This window comes from Rhinatrema bivittatum, chromosome 19 (genome assembly GCF_901001135.1).
Source record: "Rhinatrema bivittatum chromosome 19, aRhiBiv1.1, whole genome shotgun sequence".
NCBI classification, from domain to species: Eukaryota; Metazoa; Chordata; class Amphibia; order Gymnophiona; family Rhinatrematidae; genus Rhinatrema; species Rhinatrema bivittatum.
In genome coordinates, this window is record NC_042633.1 from 30,298,445 (window position 1) to 30,319,067 (window position 20,623).

Sequence of the window (20,623 nt, forward strand, 5' to 3'; positions counted from 1 at the left end):
GGAATTGTAAGTCTACATAAATTGGATGGATGGGCAGACTAGGTGGGCCATATAATCTTTTTCTGCATTTCTATGTAAATGTTACTGCTGCCTAGGTGTCCTTCTATTTGTCTCTGCCCTTATCTTCCTGGCATCCTGATCCAGAAGCACTGCAGGTGTCCTGAGTAAGAACTCACTGCCTTCGCTGCTATTCCTTTTAGATCTCAGTAACCTTCAGGGATGTGGCAGCTTATTTCTCCAAGCAGGAATGGGAGATGTTAGAAGAATGGCAGAAGGAGCTTTACAGGGGTGTGATGAAGGAGATCCATGGGGCTCTCATCTCATTGGGTGAGTAAAAATTTTTCTCTCACTTAGTAATAACTGTAAAATGTTTATTTATTTTTCTGTACCGACATTCGATTTTAACATATTACATCGGTTTACATACAACATGATGTCTAAGGCCAGCCTTATAATGACATGATACAGTGTAACAGATTAACTAAGTACATATAACTTGCTTTACAAAATAACTTTTTAACAGAAATATGTTCTGATTTAACTTACTATGTAAGTGGTCGAGAGGGGAACTGGCAGGGCTGGGGGAGCGGGTAGCAGAAATTATTTATCTGGAGGGAATGCTTTCCGGAAGAGCCAGGTTTTGAGGTTCTTTTGGAAGGAGGGAGTAGAGGGGTCAGTTCTGAGGGAGGGTGGAAGGTTGTTCCAGAGGTGAGGGCCTGCTGTGGATGCAGCGCGTTCTCTTGTGGTGAGATAAACATTAAAACACAATGCTATTGTTATGATATGCTACTTTGCTTCATCTCTGAAATTATATCATACCTTCTGTTTTAGGGCTCAGAAGGGAGCGTGATGGGATGGGGAGGGAGTTGAGAGTGCTGTGCTGGAATTTCTGACTTAAAGCTACCTCTTTCTCCATGTCAAGGTTATGCTATTGCCAATCCTGATGTTTTATTCCGAATTAAGCAAGAAGAAGTACCATATTTCCGGGATCCCTGTGACTCTGAGGGAAGTGACAATATCGGTGGCAACGACTCGGGTGAGAGAAGCAGAGACCCAGAGCGAGAGACAGAGATGAAAGTTCAGGAAAAGAGAGAGAAAGGGACAGAGGCAGAGACCCAGGGAGAGAGAGTGAGATCATGAGAGTGTCGGAGAGAGAGAGACTTGCAAAAAGAGAGCCCAGGCAATAAACATTCTGTAGCCAGTTTTGAGTCTCCAGTACATTTACTATTAAAAGTAGGTGATAGCATCATTCAACCAATTGTGTTTCATGGGAAAGAGGCCTGAAGTCTATCATTAACCCCCAAACTCTACAGAATGGGACTTGACCCTCAGTAGAATCCCCACACCTCCATTTCATGCCCACAGAAATTCCCCTCCAAAATAAGTCCAGAGTGGGAGTTTCTCCTTTATTACTCACCATACAAAATAAATATTAAAAAAAGAAACCCTCCCTCCCTCTTATTTATATGTTTTTATTTAATTCCAAAATGTGTGCTTTATGGCCAATTGAAAAGTGCTCACAGATCATGGGGAAGACCTCAGCTTCAAGGACAGCCTCAAGTACATCCTTAAAATCTGTAAGGTAGACCTCAACGGTTGGGAGGACAGGGCCTTGGACAGGATCAGATGGAGGCAGCTCAGTCACCTGGCTGTCTGTAGAGAGTCAGTCCAGAGGGCGGCTTCTAAAAATCAGTGGTCTACACTGTAAAGCCTATGGGGACAGACTTACAGATCTAAACCAGGGGTGACCAATTCTGGTCCTCGAGAGCCACAAACAGGCCAGGTTTTCAAAGTACCCACAATGAATATGCATGCGAGAGATTTGCATACAGTGGAGGCAATGCGTGCAAATCTCTTGCATGCATATTCATTGCGGGTATCCTAAAAACCTGGCCTGTTTGTGGCTCTCGATGACTGGAGTTGGCCACCCCTACTCTAAACATTTATTGATTCAGTCAATCTGAGGAAATATTTCTTTACCAAAAGGGTGCTGGATGCATGGAACGGCCTCCCCATGGAGGTGGTGGAGACCAGGACGGTGTCTGGATTCAAGAAAGCAGGGGGCAAGCACAGGGGAGAGAGTGGTAGGGATGGGAAAACTGAATTAGTTGGTGTGGTGGGTCGTAATGGTGCTTGTCTGTCATCCCATTTCTGTGTTTCTAACTTGAAAACCAAGTGAACGCAAGCGCAAAAGGAAAAGAATTGCAAAAAGAAAGATCAGCTCCACGCCTCCATCACCTGCAGGTTTCACCTGGGGTGGGGTCTCATATCATGTAAATGGACACACACATTCAATCACAGGGAGCGTTTTAGGCTGGGGACATTGCTCGGACAAAGGAAGACTAAGTAAGAATAGGCATTTTGTGAGTTCCAACAGATCTCTTGGGGTTGGAGGTTTTTATGCATGTGATGTAGGGGGTGTTGGGCTTCTGGGTTGCTTCTTGATTTGTTTTATGCTTTATATTAATATTGTTTTGTATTTATGCTTTATGTTTGTATTCTATTTTGGCCATTTGCTGTTTATACACGAGGGAAACTGTTTATAAGTAAAGACTTTTTGTTTTCAGATTTTAATTTAATTTTATTAACCAAACAGAAAAAAAAAATCAGTGGAAAAAGCTCCTTTTCCCCCTAAAGATTTTCTCCTGTTTTTTGTTGGTTATAATAGCACTGATAAATTCCCAGGGAAAAATACATAAAAACTGAAAACGAATGTCTGTATTTATAAGTTATTTAAATGAGAGAGCAAGGGGGTAGAGCCTGGGACAGGAACAGAGAATGCTCCGTGGTGAGGGATAAAGCCTGGACCAGGCCCGGAGGATCCTCGGCTGCGAGAGGTAAAGGTTGGAACATGCACAGAGGATCCTTGATGGTGGTGTACCAAGGGGTAAGGCCAGAGATGCAGGAAGGGAGTATGGGTAGAGATTAGATTAACTGAGAAGTCGTTATCTAACATCATATTAACGGTTTCAGAGGTCAGAGTGGTGAATAAAGTACATTCCTCACACTTTTCTTCTAAAGACCATCCACCGTGGCATCTTCAGGAGGCCATTAAGACTTAAGGAAATGTCTTTTCACCCCGGCAAAATCGTAGTCAGGACATAGGCTCGTAAAATAAGGAGTTATTCACGTAACTCGGCTGCTGTGCGCTCACTGTGGATGTTCAGCCACCAAAACTGTATGTGCAGAATTTCACTGCATGCATAGAATTATCTGCACTTAAAAGGGGCTTCCGTGGGGGATGTGCCAAGGATCTGTGTACATAACGTTTGCAGTGGGTGGACGTACGTGCGTATATTTGGCCGCCTGGCATCTTGATTTTCAGCGTCCACTTGTGCTGTGCACCATTTGGCTGCAAATCGTGCATGAGGAACTCGGCGGTCAGAGCACGCGCCTGAAAACCGTGTTGTGTCCCTTCCAGGCTATCCCTTGGTCAGACCTGACATTCTGTTCAGGATTAAGCAGGAGGAGGAGGAGGAGGAGGAGGCGTATTACTGGGATCCTCAGGAGCAGGAGGGAGGTGACGAGGCTTTCTGTACCAGCACGGGTAAGTTTATTTATTTATTTTTATAGGGAGCGGGTGGCCTTGAGAGGACAGCGCCAGTGTGGGGATAAAGCTGTCTCAGCAGAGTGTGGAGGAGTAGCTTTGGGGTTAGAGCAGCGGGCGGGGAAGCCAGGGTTGAAATTCTGCTTCTCCCACTGACCTTCTTTGTGACTTTGCCCTCCGGTACCTCAGGGACAAACACAGGGGGGTTGTTTACTAGTTTGCAAATGCCTTAACTCAGCGAGAATGTGTGTTTTATTTTCCTTCCAGTGATGCCAAAATGGTAATGAGCTGCTTTGTAAATACATGCAAAGCAGCTCATTACTAGGCAGTGTCATGGAAAATACCTCCAAGTACCTGAATGTATTTTATTTATGTATTTAATTCTTTTCTATACCGATATTCATGACACATGTCATATCATGTCGGTTTACATCAAACATGGGGAATTAACATTAACAGTGATCATAGCTAGAGAGCTACTGATAGAGTTAAGGGAGGAGGTAAGTTACAATGAACGGGGTTACTGGAACTTGGAGGTTGGAAGAGAGTATGGAGAGAGGAACAGTTAAGTGACGGTATAAATATATGGAATCACAACAGTAAGAGGAACAGATTAATGATATATGTTATAACAGTTAAGTGACGGTATAAATATATGGAATCACAACAGTAAGAGGAACAGATTAATGATATATGTTATAACAGTTAAGTGACGGTATAAATATATGGAATCACAACAGTAAGAGGAACAGATTAATGATATATGTTATAACAGTTAAGTGACGGTATAAATATATGGAATCACAACAGTAAGAGGAACAGATTAATGATATATGTTATAACAGTTAAGTGACGGTATAAATATATGGAATCACAACAGTAAGAGGAACAGTTTAATGATATATGTTATAACAGTTAAGTGACGGTATAAATATATGGAATCACAACAGTAAGAGGAACAGTTTAATGATATATGTTATAACAGTTAAGTGACGGTATAAATATATGGAATCACAACAGTAAGAGGAACAGATTAATGATATATGTTATAACAGTTAAGTGACGGTATAAATATATGGAATCACAACAGTAAGAGGAACAGATTAATGATATATGTTATAACAGTTAAGTGACGGTATAAATATATGGAATCACAACAGTAAGAGGAACAGTTTAATGATATATGTTATAACAGTTAAGTGACGGTATAAATATATGGAATCACAACAGTAAGAGGAACAGATTAATGATATATGTTATAACAGTTAAGTGACGGTATAAATATATGGAATCACAACAGTAAGAGGAACAGTTTAATGATATATGTTATAACAGTTAAGTGACGGTATAAATATATGGAATCACAACAGTAAGAGGAACAGTTTAATGATATATGTTATAACAGTTAAGTGACGGTATAAATATATGGAATCACAACAGTAAGAGGAACAGTTTAATGATATATGTTATAACAGTTAAGTGACGGTATAAATATATGGAATCACAACAGTAAGAGGAACAGTTTAATGATATATGTTATAACAGTTAAGTGACGGTATAAATATATGGAATCACAACAGTAAGAGGAACAGATTAATGATATATGTTATAACAGTTAAGTGACGGTATAAATATATGGAATCACAACAGTAAGAGGAACAGATTAATGATATATGTTATAACAGTTAAGTGACGGTATAAATATATGGAATCACAACAGTAAGAGGAACAGATTAATGATATATGTTATAACAGTTAAGTGACGGTATAAATATATGGAATCACAACAGTAAGAGGAACAGTTTAATGATATATGTTATAACAGTTAAGTGACTGTATAAATATATGGAATCACAACAGTAAGAGGAACAGATTAATGATATATGTTATAACAGTTAAGTGACGGTATAAATATATGGAATCACAACAGCAAGAGGAACAGTTTAATGATATATGTTATAACAGTTAAGTGACGGTATAAATATATGGAATCACAACAGTAAGAGGAACAGTTTAATGATATATGTTATAACAGTTAAGTGACGGTATAAATATATGGAATCACAACAGTAAGAGGAACAGATTAATGATATAACAATAGAATATACAAAATAAATATGTGGAACACCATATATAGAATATAATGTTACAGCTTAAATGGTTATGGATAGGCTTGTTTGAAAAGCCATGTCTTTAGTTTTTTTCCCAAAGGTCAGTGGGCAGTGTTCCTGGCGTAGGTCAGGAGGGAGGGTGTTCCAAAGGGATGGCCCAGCTGCGGAAGAAGGCACGTTCCCTGCTGGAGGTGTGAAGAATGGATTTGGCAGGGGGAACGTGTAGGGTTCCTTTATAAGCCGTTCTAATTGGTCTTTTTGAGGTGTGGATTCGTAGCGGGATTTTTAGCTTGAGCGCGTGCTGATTGTGGATAGTTTTGTGAGAGATTTATGAAGGATTCTAAAGCTGATAGGGAGCCAATGGAGATTCCTGAGGATGGGTGTGATGTGGTCTCCTCGGCGGGAGTTGGTTAGGATTCTGGAGCATCTTCAAGGGTTTTGTGGTAGTTGCGGGGAGGCCTAGAAGGAGGGAGTTACAGTAGTCAATTTTAGAGAAAAGGGTGGCTTGGAGGACTGTCCGGAAGTCATAGAAGTGGAGGAGGGGGTCTAAGTTTTTTTGTTTTTTTTTCAGAATTTGTAATTTGAAGAAGCAGTCCTTGGTCGTGTTGTTAACAAATTTTTTGTAAGTTTAGTCGGTTGTCCAGTACTACGCCGAGGTCTCTTGCTTGAGCAGCTGTGGTGGGAGCGGGGTCAGGGAGGGAAAGGTTATTGTGGTCCGAGGAAATGAGGAGTAGTTCAGTCTTGGCCGTGTTGAGGATGAGATTGAGACTGGAGAGGAGGAGCTTGATGGAGTGAAGGCAGCTGTCCCAGAATTTGAGGGGTTTTGGGAGGGAATCTGTTATGGGAATCAGGATCTGCACATCATCAGCGTAAATGAAATGAGTTAGGTTTAGTTTAGCAAGGAACTGGCAGAGGGGTAAGAGAGATATTAAAGAGGGTAGGGGAGAGGGAGGAGCATTGTGGTACTCCAAGGGTAGAACTGATGGAAGGGGATTCTTTATTGCTTATTCTGACCTTATAGTATCTATTGCTGAGGAAGGACTCGAACCATTTGAGGACTGTTCCTGAGATACCTATGTCTGACAGGCGGTTTAGGAGGGTGGAGTGGTTCACGGTATCAAATGCAGATGAGATATCCAGAAGTGCCAGTAGGTAAGGTTGTCCTTTGTCTAATCCTATGAGAAGGGTATCCGAGAGAGAGATTAGAAGGGATTCTGTGTTTAGGAATTTACGGAAGCCAAACTGCGCGGGGTAGTGAATGTTATGTTGGTCTAGATAGTCGGAGAGTTTGGAGTTGACTAGTCTCTCCATGAGTTTGGCGATAAATGGCAGATTGGAGATAGGGCAGAAGTTTAGAGGGGTCTCCTGGATCAAGGTTTGGCTTCTTCAGTAGGGGTTTGAGGGTGGCAAGTTTCAGAGGGTCCGGGACTATTCCTTGAGACAGGGAGCAGTTTATAATTTTGGCCAGGGGTTTGGAAATGGTGAGCGGTAAATTTGTTGGGATGGGGTCAGAGGGATGGGATGAGTGTGTCATCTTCTTGAGGATAGATTCGATTTCAAGGGATGAAGTGAATGTAATCTGCTTTGAAGTGCTTAAAGTGCAAAAAGCGGAATATAAAAAAAAAAAATCTAAATATAGAAAATTAAATAACGAGGCTTGCCTGAAAAATCGCAGTCTGCGTTATTTTTCATGAAAATTAGCTACAACTCTGGAATCCTAGCTTACTTTCTCCAGCAGCATTTGGATGGTATTGTGCATCCTGATGCTCCCGGGACAGTGCGTTAAGTGGCCCAAAACCGTCCCCACCATCCCAACATGTAACTAAAAAACCTCAGGGAACTTGTGAGGAAGATGAGGGAGACAAAGAATAGAGAGGGAAAGATGGAGACGTGAAAACGCCTGGATGCACGCTTTCCCAATCTCGGCTATTTCGAGCCCCTTGAAATTCATTTAATGTGGCCCCAGCAAAACTCTGGAAAGGTTTTCCGCTGGACCTCGCAAGCCGTGGGGGCCATTGGGGCCCCTCCAGGTGGGACGATTCGGCCAGGTTAGTTTTCGTGGGCATGGTGCATGCCAGAGGGAGAGCCAAAGCAAAACGCGGAGAAGGCAGGGGCTGAAAATACAGGAGGCGTCTCTGTCAACATTCAGCGAGCCTGGGGGGGAACGCTGGTAAAAAACCAAAACAGAATTTAGGCAAAACTTCCAGAAGAAGATGCCAAGGAAGGCCGATGAATATGAGTACGGGGCGGGGGGAGAGAAGGAGGAGTGGGAATTGAGTAAAGGTAATAAGACAATAACATAAGGCCCGAGGGAGACAAGTTGGAAAAGCTTGTTTTTTTGAAGGGTAATCGTAAGTCATGAATTGAAATGCTTCATGAGAATTTGTGCCACCTAAAACCAAAAAACCAAATGGTTTTCTAGCTTGAAGGGAACTTACATGGTAAATGACAGCAGATAAAGACCAGCTCATTTCATAACCTCTGTCAGGTTGTTTCATTGAACTAGTTCCTTCCCAACCAAGATGTTGTTCTACGTTTCACTCCACTGCCCGTCGCGTTGATTGGGGGAGATTTCTGACACATTCTGGTCCTTTGGGTTAAATGCTTCCTCAGTGGGGTCCCTCCCGGCGCAGTTTCCTCGAAACACGGCCCGTGTCGGGGGACCATAAAATTACTACTACAAACTGCTGGTTTGGATGCTGCAATAGCCTTTTTGCTTGCCTGAACACACAATTCCTATACGAACCTGAAGGATGTATTGAATCTTTTGTCCCTCCTCCTGGTAATTGAGGCAGATGCACCCACAAAAGCCCTTGTGCCACCCGGCACCAACTCTCAGCTCTCCCAAATCTTCTATCTGTCCTCTCCATCCCTTTCCCCACCGCTGCTGTCCTCCACGCCCGTTGCGAGCTTGCCCCCAAATCTGCCGTAGCAAAGGCCTCCGCTGCTTCTGCTGCTAGGGCCTGTCGGGTTCAGTTTTGCTTGCCACAAAACCAGGCTTCCCTTTCCCTCCTCCTCACCAAGCTTTGCAGTGAGCCCCCACCAGCCACCGAGCTCAGTGACGCTGTGGTTTAAACCCGAGATCTGGCCTCCCCTTGCTGATTGATGTTTCTGGTTTCCCCATATTTGAATGTGTTTGCTTAATCCTCCCGTTTTTATCCGAGGAGGGGGGAAGGGCATATATTCCCCTGTCCTTGTCCTCTTTTTTTGCTGCATTCGATTTTTCAGTCACTTGGGGACTTAGAGATTTGAGAGTATGTGCGATGTGTTGACTGAGCAGGCAAGGCGTTTGATGCAGTCATGTAAACTTTTTTGGGGATTCAGTTCACGTCTTATCAGCGGTAGCTCAAGGAGAGTTGGTTACAGGCGGGTATCGTATGTTTATGATGAGGTCTGACAAAAGAGAATGCTTGATTTCCTGCCCCGCCCCTCTCTCTCCCCCCCCATCCATATTACAGTAGCAATTACTTCATGGACAATGGACTAATTGGATACTTCTTTTCCTCCAGCAGGGGAGTTGGTAGCGAACAAGTGGGAGAAGGGGAAATATCTGGAAGAGTGCATCGAAAAGCTGAAACTGCAGGAGACGTTGCCCAGAAAAGCCATGGACAACCTTTTTCAAGACCCCGACCAGCCCCGTGGCTTTAAGAGGCAGCGCAAGGCAACGCTATATCAAAGACTCTCCTCGGAGCGCCAAGCAGACCTGTCCAGCGAAAGCGAGAGCGGTTGTGCTGTGCCGGCAGGTCCGACCTTGGAAGACGGTGTCCGCAAAGAACCAGAGACAAGGGGGGAATCCGGGAACAGCTCCAAGACAAATCCCCCGGAGACGCAGACAGCACAGAAAGCGAAACCCTATAAATGCGATCAGTGTGAGAAGCGCTACATCAAAAGCTCACACCTGAAGGTGCACCAGAGAAGCCACACGGGGGAGAAACCATACACGTGCAGTATATGTGGCAAAAGCTTCAGCCACCGGGAGACTATTATCGTCCACCAGAGGACTCACACAGGGGAGAGACCCTACAAGTGCACAGAGTGCGGGAAGTGCTTTTTGAAGAGCTCCGATCTGAAAATCCACCTGCGCATCCACAATGGTGAGAAACCTTTTGCATGTACGGAGTGTGATAGGACCTTCAACCACAGGGGGGACCTGAACAAACACCAGAGGATGCACACGGGAGAGAGACCATTTGAGTGCGCACTGTGCGGCAAGACCTTCAGCCAGAAGGGCAACCTGCTCTTGCACCAGCGGACCCACACGGAGGAGCGGCTCTTCGCCTGCACGCTGTGCGAGAAGCGCTTCAAGCAGAAGACTGAGCTGGCCAAGCACCTGAAGATCCACACAGGGGTGAAGCCGTTCAAATGCGACGAATGTGGAAAGAGCTTTAACCGGAATCAGAATCTCTTAAGACACCTAAAAGTCCACGTGGGAAAGTACGAAAGAAATGCTCTGGACCATGACTGAAGGCGATGATGCCGCTTCCTGCAACTGGCCAGTTCTCGGCCTTTCCCAGTCTGGCTGTGTGGCCTGGTACAGGCCTGAGCTGTAAGAAAATGAGTCCCAGAAAAATTCTGTGAACTTCTGGAATGTCTTTCTGTAGCCCTGACTTTAAAAAAAAAAACCAAAACAAAAAACTTGTACGACTCCTGCTCCTATCATGTGCTGGTGTCTGTAGTTCTTTGTCTTGCCATCCAGTAGGATCGCAATCCCCAGAATGCATTGTGACAGGAGTTGGGAAGACCTGGGCTTGAGGAGCCTAATTACTCCATGTCAGCTAGGACAGGCTGAGCCCTGTTGCGTCTCTGAACTGTTTGGTCCAGGGCATCCAGAAATCCAGGTGCATGCATGCAGTGGGAAGGGGTCCTAGATAGCTGAGCCTCGTGATAAACGTCAGGAACTCCTCCAGTATTCTGCTTCTGGTTTAGGGGTCCTTTGGGTGTGTGCGTGACTGCTGGATTCTTGCATCTTATGTAGCTGCAGGTTCTGAAAAGGAAGAAGAGTCCTGAGGTGGCACAACTGTTTTGTTTCTCTCTAGGGATCAGGCTGCCTTTTAGCTCCCAAACTGGGCGGTCATCAACCTTTCCTGAATATAATTTGAACAGGATTCTGAATCATGCTAGGAGGGAGTGGAATAGGCTGGCTCACTGGAGGAAACAAAACCATTCTGCATTTGGAGTGGCGAGTGAGGGTGAAGGGAGGGAGGCTGCCAAGAAACATGAGAAAATAGTTTCTTGCTGAGAGGGCGGCTGAATGCCTGGAGCAGATGTCCAGGGGCGATTGTAGGAAGCCGGATTCTGGTAGACTTGAAGTGTAAAATGGAAGAAACGCAAAAGGGTTCTTAGTAGCTGAAGGAGTGAGCAGGCCAGGATCGAACAAATCTTGTGACAGCACGGAGGGGCACAGACTGGGGCAGGCCAAGTGGCCCGTTTCTGTCGCCACCTCGGTTTCGCACTCTGCACTACAGCGGATGTGGCTCTGTGTTGTGCTTCACCTTGCAGGCTGCTGCATACCCTGACTGTCGGGGGAGGAAGGGAGGGTCCTCGGCACTAGCATCGGGGGTGGGGAAGACAGAACCAAATTGAATTTGTTGTTATGAGCCCAGGAAGGCTCAGCAGGGATGAGGAAGATAAAGAGACGCAGTGCTAGCTCACAATCTCCACGCATGAGAAGAGCATTCCCCCACCTGGAAAATAATCTAGAGAGACTTCTCCCCAAACAGTGGATAAAAAGCCCAGAAAACCATGTTGCATTTTAGATTTAATTGTGTGTCTTTCCAATCCAAGCTGAAGGCAGGTTAGAGTTGAGTACAGTTGGTAGGTCTCTGACCTAGAGGGCTTACTTTCTGGGGTGGGGAGAGTTAAGTGACTTGCCAGAGGTCACAAGGAGCAGCAGCAGGATTTGGACCCTGCTGTTCTAGCCACTAGATTACTCCTTCACTCCCGTATCAGCAGGAACGGTGAAACAGATATAGATGGGGGGGTTTCTTATAGAAATACCATTCCTAAAGTGACTTTGTGTGGTCTTTTTATGTTTTGTTTTGTGTTTGAAACAATAAACTGCACTCGAATGTCCATCCTGGCTTTAAATACCTCCACGCTGACAGGTTGGGGACAGTGTCTGTCCTGGTTTTAAAAAGGTAGGAGAAGGAGCACTCAATGGGAGAAGGCGGCAGCAGGTGTAGACCTCCACCAAAGCCAGGGCCATCTTCATCGTGGGGGAGGACAGCCGGGAGGAGATGCGCTGGGCCATGCCGTACCACTTACATTTCATCATAAGGCATAGACTTCTGTCTTGATGTTTGGGAAAATTCAGTTGGCCTCAAAAAGGGACGGGACCAGCGAAACATCAAGTTCCAAGTGCTATCTTTCCGAATCCAGACAAGATGGTGCATAGAGAGATGAAAGATGTGAGCAGAGAATTCCTAGTAGAATTTGATAGGGATCTGTACTGGCACCTGTGTTTAACATATTCATAAATGATCTGGAAAAGGGAGCAATGAGTAAAGTGAGCAGATCTGCAGCTGACACAGAAATATTCAAAGCTGTTAAAACAGCAGCAATTGTGAGGAATTGCAGATAGACCTTGCAAGACTAAGACTGGATATCAAAACGGCAGCTAATATTTAATGTGGATAAGAGCAAAGGGATGCAACGTAGAGAAAAATATTCCCAACTATACATATACAAAGCTGGGCTCTGTATTAGGAATCAGCACCAAGGAAAAGGACCTTGGAGACCTTGTGGATAACAACTTTACTTTTTTTTGACTACTACCCCACACTGAGCTGATGATGTCAAATAGAATGTTAAGAATTAACATTAATTAAAATAGATACTATCCTCACGGCTCTGTACTGATCCTTGGTGCAACTGCGTGTGCAGTTCTGGTCTCCCCATCTCAAAAAAAAAAAAGACATAGTGGAATTAGAAAAAGTGCACAGGAGGCCAACAAAAATTATAAGAGGGGGATGAAACAGCTCTGCTATGAAAAGAGGCTACACAGGTTAGGGCTCTTCAGCTTGAAAGGGACGATATGATAGAAAATGATAAAATCGCTAGCAACAAAAGTCCAGCCAAGGACGGGAAAATACTGTGAGGTGTAGGACGTGTGTAGTTGAGATGTGTGGTAGTAGAGAGTGCAGGCTGAGCTCCAGTGTAATGTGTGTTAGCAGTAGAGAGTGGATTGACTAGAGAGGGGGGCAGAGCTGTAGAGTATAGCCAGAGGAGTGCAGCTTAATGTCAATATGGGGTAGTAGAGAATGGATTGGAAATAGAGAGGGGCGGAGCTCAATTCCCATATAGAAGGAAAGCAGCAGAGCTGGAGAGTGCAGGGAGGGAGAGGGGCAGAGCTCAAGATGCATGCCAGCTATGCAGGGGTGGAGCAACTCTAGGGGACAGTTATTTACCCTTTCACATAGTACTAAAACAAGGGGACATGTGAAACTAATAACCAGTAGACTGTAAACAAATTGTAAAATGTATTTTTTCACCCTGCATCCAATCAAGCTATTGCCAGAGGATGTGGTTTAAAAGAGGTTTGGAAAAGTTCATAAACTATTATTAGTCAGGTAGACTTGGGGAAGCCATTACTTATCCTTGGGCGTGAGTAACAAGAATTAGATCTACTTTTAAGGATTGACCTGGTACTTTTGACTCCGACTGGCCACTGTTGGGAGAGTGGATGCTGGGCTTGATGGTCCGTGGTCTGACCCAGCATGGTATATCTTAAGTTGCACACTCTCCTGTATGTCCTGATTACAAAGGCAGTGTGCATCAGAGAAAAGCAGCTGAGTGAACAGGGAACACATCCGCGCTATGTCCCCTCCTGGTCGCCTGCCACTATTCTGACCATACTACCCTGTTCCAAGAAACTGAGAAGAGGGAAAGATGAGAAAACTGGCAAGATAAGGAAGGTGAAAGCTAGAAAGGAATCCAAGGGGGGGTGGAATGAGGCAATGGAAAGGAATTAAACTGGGGAGATAGAAATACCTTTAATGGGGGTGGGAGATGAGATATCGGGGGAGGGGGATGGAAAGAATCTGTGCGAGGGTGGTGGAGATGGAGGACCTCAGAAAGGGAAGTAAATAGAAGGAAAGATACAAGTGATGGTAGGGAAGAAGTAGGGGAATGATGAGGAAGCACACCATCTGCATCCTTTCCTTTTAAAAGGAGTAATTTTGAAACTGTCTGCAATGAGGTAAACACCATACTGCAGGCACAAAGTAAGTTTGGTCATTTGCACCTGCTTTCTCTGTGGGCAGATTTTTTCTGGAAAAGTCTGTGCAAAGATTTAAAAATCCCATTAAGAGCCTACCTGCCTTCCCTATGTAAGCATGCCTTTAGTATCTCCTCCTCTCAGTGCTACTTTTAGCAATTCCACTTGAATTTCTGTTTTCTATGTATGGGCAGATTGACAAACAGGACAATTTTGCATTCTGTTCTCGCTTTAAAAAAAAAACCAGGCCCATCCTGTAGAAAGAAGGCCACGCTATACCTGAGGCATCAGGGGGTGAGATCTAGTTTAGACCTGGACCTAGAAGAGCTGATCTAACCCACATGTGGGTTCACTCCTGGATTAACGGGTACGTGGACGGGGTTTTGGATGCAGTTCCTGCATATGTCCAAACTGCAGAATGGGGGCCCATAGAGAACAAAGAATGAAGCCAAATCAAATAGGGCCAGGGGGAGTGGAAGTATAAACCTGGACAGCAGCATCTATTCCCCCCCCCCCCCCACTTTGCTGCTCCAATCCTTTCCCATGCTGCAAGCACAGAGCAAGAGCCCTAGCTCCTATGGTCTGCCTTTGAGTGTATGAAGATGGAGGAGAGGGCAGGCTGGGAGGAGGTGGCGATCGGGGACTTTTACCAGCAGACAGAGAGACCGGGAAGTGTGAGTATTATCATTGCCTTGCTATAGTGTTAAGTTTATTGTGTGTTCACAAACGGGAACTGTTAATGTTAGGTAGAGGCAGAAGAGCCTGACGTTCCGGGGGGGGGGGGGAGGTAGCTGGGGCTCTTTAGAGGAGAGGCCCCGGCCGCAGGTTAGGTAAACCCGTGCTGGGAAGCAGGTGGGGCAGCTGAATCCAGGGAGGACAGCCGGTGCTGTCTGGACTGAGCCAGCAAACATAGGCCTAAAGCGCTTCTTGTCCGGAGAAGAGGGAGAGTAAGCAACCGCGCATGCAAAATAAAACGCGTTGGACCGTCCGGTGCGAAGAACCCAAACGCGTAAGGAAAACAGGGGATGAGGGATCTGGACAGCAGCTCCACCTTAACAAATGCAACCTACGCTGCGCCGCTCGCCAACTGCAATTGGCCTATTCGGAGCATGCTCAGTAGGATGCTTCCAGCATGCGGCGCACGGTGCGTCTGAGCATGCGCCCAGTGCGTGCTCTGGCTGTGCGCATGCTCAGTAGTCCAGCCTGTGGGCAGGGGCTGAGTTGGTCGCGGGTGCTGCTGTGCTGGAAGCCCAGAGCTCGGGGGTTTGTCCGCAGCTGAGATCTGCAGGTTCTCCCAGACTATTCCCCACCCAGGGCAGCGGTGAGAAGAGAGAGGAATGTAAGAGCTTTAATTCTGCAGAAACCCCGAGGGAATACCCAGAGCCAAGAAGAGAGAACACCAAGGACAGAGAGTGAATGAGGAGGGGGGGCGAAAGATCCTTAATTTCCAGAAACCCAGAGACAGATGTAAGGACAGACCCAGAATATTTTATAACTTTATAGACGTTTCCAAGGCATCACCTTGCAGCATGGAAATTACTCCATCTCCGTTAATTAGCTCACGTACCGGGGTTCATTTCTTTTCTTCCCCTTTTTTCACCCATTAAATATTTTCCTTACTATCCTCCCTGACTCAGTGCCCACCTTTATATCGTCCCCTTGAAATACTCCTAAAAAAAAAAAAAATAAAACAAACCCAAAGTGATTGGATGCAAAACAGGCGTACAGCAAGAGAGGGCCAGGCGCACATATACACAGAACAACACAGACCCAAGAACACCCACCCATGTCCACCCACGAGTGCGAGCAGGTAAGGAAGCATACTTGATAAATATTAATGCATCTGAGTGGGCGGGGAATGGCTATTTTTTCTAAAAGTGTGTGGAACCCCATGCTGGACTCCCAACAACAATGTTAAGATTTCATTACTACAGAAGTTGGTCACCGACTGCCATTCCATTTGTGGTCTCCTATAACCATTCCCTACCAGATCTTTTTTCCTTCAGTAGGACTGCCCAGCTGGTGACTCTCTGTTTTATGTGGGTGAATTTCAGTATTCCTTCTATTTGTCCTTTCGTTCATTCTGTTTCTCTAATTTTTTCAACATCCTGTTGACCTCTGATTCTAGCTGTCAAGTTGCTTGCAATGGGTATCAGTTGTATCAGCTCGCTTCCTCTGCCTTCATCCAACGGATTATTAAAACATATTGAAGTGAACTGGATTGACCAATTTCCCCACCACCCTACTGAGTCCCACTTGTTACATCCTCCCAGGTTCACACCGCCCTTTCAGTTTCGTTTTCCAACCAGTTGTGCATCCACCCAAAAGTTATATTGTCTAAATCATATGTTCCTAGTTTGAGTATAGCATGGGAGACGGAATTAAAAGCCTTATTGAAATCGAGATCCATCAGGTCTACAACTGTTGTAGAAAGCTAAGCTTGGTTTGACGTCATTTGCTCTTTGTATATCCAGGATGCTGATGTTTTGAACTGCTTTATCTCCCTTCTTATCGAAGGAAGAGTTGAGCTAGCACAGATCTGAGACTTGTTTATTTATTTTATTTATTTATTTATTGTTTTTGTTATACCGAGTTTCATGACAGGCATCACATCAACCCGGTTTACAATTAACAGAGTGTGTAAAGCATAACATAACGTAAAACAATGTTCTCAATAAGAACCTTGAACTTTAAATACAGTGAATCAGATAAAGGATGTGAGAAAGTTACAGTAAATCAGGGAAATCAACTTGGAACTGGAAAAGGGGAGAAATTGTACAGAGCCATATTTACATTTTGGCCTATTAATGTAATAGAGTAGCAAAGTGAGTAAATAAGAATATGTGAGTAACTGTGGCGATACATCACTATGAAACGGTGCATAAATACGACAATGGTATGATAAAAGCTCAGCAGGTATTGATGAGTGTCAATTTAAGGTTGGTTGAATTGTATTTGGTCCAGTTAATGAATAAGAGTTTGTGCTATTTAATGAAGGTTTATTCGAGGCTTGGAAATGCTTTTTTGAAAAGCCAAGTTTTTAGTCTTTTCCTAAATGTTAGAGAGCATGGCTCCTGTCTCAAATCTGGTGGGATAGAGTTCCAGAGAGTTGGACCTGCTGAAGAGAAGGCTCTGAGACTCAATGATTTATGTTGGTAGGTTTTGGCCTTTGGAATTTGGAGTGACTCTTTGTAGTATTCCCTGATGGGTCTGGCGGAAGAGTATTTTTTAAGAGGTATTTGTAGGTCGAGGTGCGAGTTTTGGTTGATAGTTTTGTATATGATGTTGATGGTTTTGTACATGATTCTATAGTGGATCGGTAGCCAGTGGAGGTTTTTGAGGATAGGTGAGATGTGGTCCATTTTCCTGGAGTTTGTAAGGACTCTGGCTGCAGAGTTCTGAACCATTTGTAGCGGTTTGGTATAGGAAGCTGGGAGGCCTAGTAGTAATGAGTTGCAATAATCTAATTTGGAAAAGATTATTGCTTGTAGTATTGTTCTAAAGTCCTGGGCGTGGAAAAGTGGTTTGATTCTTTTCAGAATATGTAATTTGTAGAAGCAGTCCTTGGTGGTTTGGTTAATGAATGGTTTGAGGTTGAGTCGATTGTCCAGGATGGCTCCTAAATCTCTTACGTGGGTTGTTTGAAGGAGTGTAGGTGGTTTTGGGAGTGTATTATTGTTTTCCGGTGATATGAGCAGGAATTCTGTTTTTGAAGCATTAAGTACAAGGCTTAGACTGGTGAGGAGGAGTTTAATTTCTGATAAGCAGCTGTCCCAGTATTCCATTGTTTTTGATATAGATTCTTCTATGGGGATCACGATCTGTACGTCGTCTGCGAAAAGGAAGTGTTTCAGGCTTAGTTTTGTAAGAAGTTGACATAGTGGTAGGAGGTAGACATTGAATAGTGTGGGTGAAAGTGATGAACCCTGCGGTACCCCTCTATTGGAATGGTGGTATTGGGATTCTTTATTGTGAATTTTGACTCTCTATCCTCTATTTTCTAGAAATGTTTTGAACCAGTTTAATGTGGTACCTGTTAAACCAATGTTTGCCAGCTGTTTTAGAAGGAGGACGTGGTTGACGGTGTCGAAGGCCGCCGAAAAGTCAAGAAGGATTAGTAAATATGCTTGGCCTTTATCAATTCCAGAAAGGAGGAAGTCCGTGAGTGAGAGTAGTAGCGTTTCAGTGCTTGCGGCTTTGCGAAAACCATATTGGTTTGGGAACAGAATATTGTGGTCCTCTAGGTAGTTGGATAGTTGTTTATCAGTTATATCAGTTGTTTATCAGTTATAGTTGGTAGTTGGATAGTTGTTTATCAGTTATGTCACCAGTCAAGGCTTTAACCCTGGCTAAGGTTGTGTATGGTATTGCATATTCAAGATATGGGCCTGTGTTTTCCCAGGTGCAGAAGCCAATGTGAGAGGCTTATGATTCTAAGGGGTTCTCCTTGTCTCCCTACTTAATGATAGACACCATTTTTGCTCAGAGTTTTTTGGGATGCCTTGCACATCCTGCATAAGTTCTCAAAGATAATCCGTTAATGAGTTTCTGTTCTTTAAATATCCTATAGGGGGGGAGAGGTGCAGGTTATCAGGGCCTGCTGATTTGAAAATATCTGTTAATCTAAATGCCCTTTCACTCAGTCTTTCTCCATAAGAACATAAGAAATTGCCTTGCTGGGTCAGACCAAGGGTCCATCAAGCCCAGCATCCTGTTTCCAACAGAGGCCAAAACCAGGCCACAAGAACCTGGCAATTACCCAAACACTAAGAAGATCCCATGTTACTGATGCAATTAATAGCAGTGGCTATTCCCAAAGTCATCTTGATTAATAGCAGTTAATGGACTTCTCCTCCAAGAACTTATCCAAACCTTTTTTGAACCCAGCCACACTACATTGCTTAAGTATTCAGGAAAGGAAACAGTATCAAAAGGGGGAGCCCAAGCACCATCATTAAAATCATGCAGGCCTGAACCGCTTGGCAATCCACGGAAGAACCTTCTTTTCACAAAGCAACAAAAAAAGGGGGAGGGGGTTGAAAGGTTAAGGAATTTGTCCTTGTTGGGTTAAGTGTGGATCTAGTTCTGGCGCTGACATTGCACAGGCAGTGGCATGGGGGAGTTGGGTCTTGGTCCTCCATGTTGTTTTGTTTGGGACAAGCAGCAGACCCCATGGGACAGGGACAAATTGACTTTTCTGTTGGATTTGTAGTGACCGAGTCAGTTCTTGCAGACAATGGTGGAATAATGTCTGATGACTTGCTAAGCCGTGATATGGTGCTAGTCTCGCCATCATTTGCACTTGCATCCCTTGGTGCTTTGGTACCGATCCATGGTGAAACTGCACCTTGAGTATAACGCAACCGATAAAAGAACGGAGAAGAGCAACAAAAACGATAAAGGGGATGGAATGGCTCCCTTGTGGAGAAGAGGCAGCAGAGAGGGGACATGATAGAAGCTTATAAAATAAATCTTGAGTGCAGTGAAACTGGTAAATAAAGGACGGTTATTTAGCCTTTCAAATAATACTAAAACAAGGGGATTTGCCACGAAACTAACAACCAGCAGGTTAAAAACTGTTGTTGACAGTATTTTTTCACTCGACGTACAATCGAGCTATGGAATTTGTTGCCAGAGGTTGTGGTCAAGGTGACTAGCATAGAGGGGTTTAAAAGAAGTTTGGTCATTCCTGGAGGAAAAGTCCATAAATGCTTTTTAGCCAGGTAGATTTGCGAAAGCCATTGCTTACCCCTGAGAGTGAGCAACAAGAACTGGATCTGCCCGGTATTTGAGACCCGAACTGGCCACTGTTGGAGACTGGATGCTGGAGCTGATTGACCTTGGTCTGACCCAGCAGCAGGGTGTAGCTTACGCTAAGTGTTTTACTTCTCTGCTCCTTTGGCATGGCTTTATTAAAGGCCTTGATCTCTTCCGTGTCATCTGTTCTTAGCACACTTTCCTCAAGCCGCACAGGGCCTGCGTTCTTTTTGGTCTTTCTCCTATTTCTGATGTATCTGTAGAATGCTTTCTTGTTACTCTTTCACGTCCCTTAGTAGGTGCATCTTCTTGAATACCTTGACTTTCCTCCTGTTGCCTCTACCAAGCTCAGGCTATTTGGCAGTGCTCCTCTGGTGGCCTAGTCCCCTCTTTTTGGGAGATTACTGTTTGCGTGTCAGGTCTCTGAAGAGTGACTTTCTCGCTGTCGTATGTATGGTGATAGGGTCTTTCTTGTGCCCTTGGTGTTGTCTGCTTAAGAAGTGACCAACTCCTCTGAGCTCCTTTCTCTATTCACATGCGTCCCATGGTTGCTTTCAGGTGTGCAGCAAACTCCTCCCTGTTGGAGAAGATCAAATGCAAAGAAACCTTCTCTTTTCCAATTGGTTACTTTGTTTTCTGTAGCAAAATGTGGCTGTGAATGTGCGCCGAGATCTCGTTCGACACACCGTGTCTTGTTTCCGCAGCAGATCTCTGGGTAGTTGTCGTCTCCCATAAGCACCAGGCTGTTTGCCTTGGTCAGAAAAGGTCTCATTCACCATCTCCTTCTTGATTTGGTGCTCTCTGATGGACTCCTTGCTATATCATCCTTTCCCCTTCAAACATTTCACCTTTGCGCTCACAGTCTTCGATTCTGGTTTACCTCCCACGTCATCGTCCATCAAACAGGTAGGACATAATTCTTTCTTAGTGTTAGACACAGGCGTAAAATCTCTTCCACCCTGGATGTTTTTTTTATACCTTCCGTGGGGCCAG

The 20,623-nt window shown here is 44.6% G+C and overlaps 1 protein-coding gene across 1 annotated transcript in view; it reads left to right on the top strand.

Moving 5' to 3' along the window:
* LOC115080317 (zinc finger protein 84-like) overlaps positions 1–20,623 on the top strand; it is a 44,099-nt gene that overhangs the window by 1,040 nt on the left and 22,436 nt on the right. The window contains exons 2-6 of the mRNA XM_029584468.1: positions 201–327; positions 923–1,036; positions 3,422–3,547; positions 9,168–10,121; positions 20,367–20,536. Coding sequence (XP_029440328.1) covers positions 201–327; positions 923–1,036; positions 3,422–3,547; positions 9,168–10,121; positions 20,367–20,536 — 1,491 coding nt within the window. The remainder of the gene's footprint in view (positions 1–200; positions 328–922; positions 1,037–3,421; positions 3,548–9,167; positions 10,122–20,366; positions 20,537–20,623) is intronic.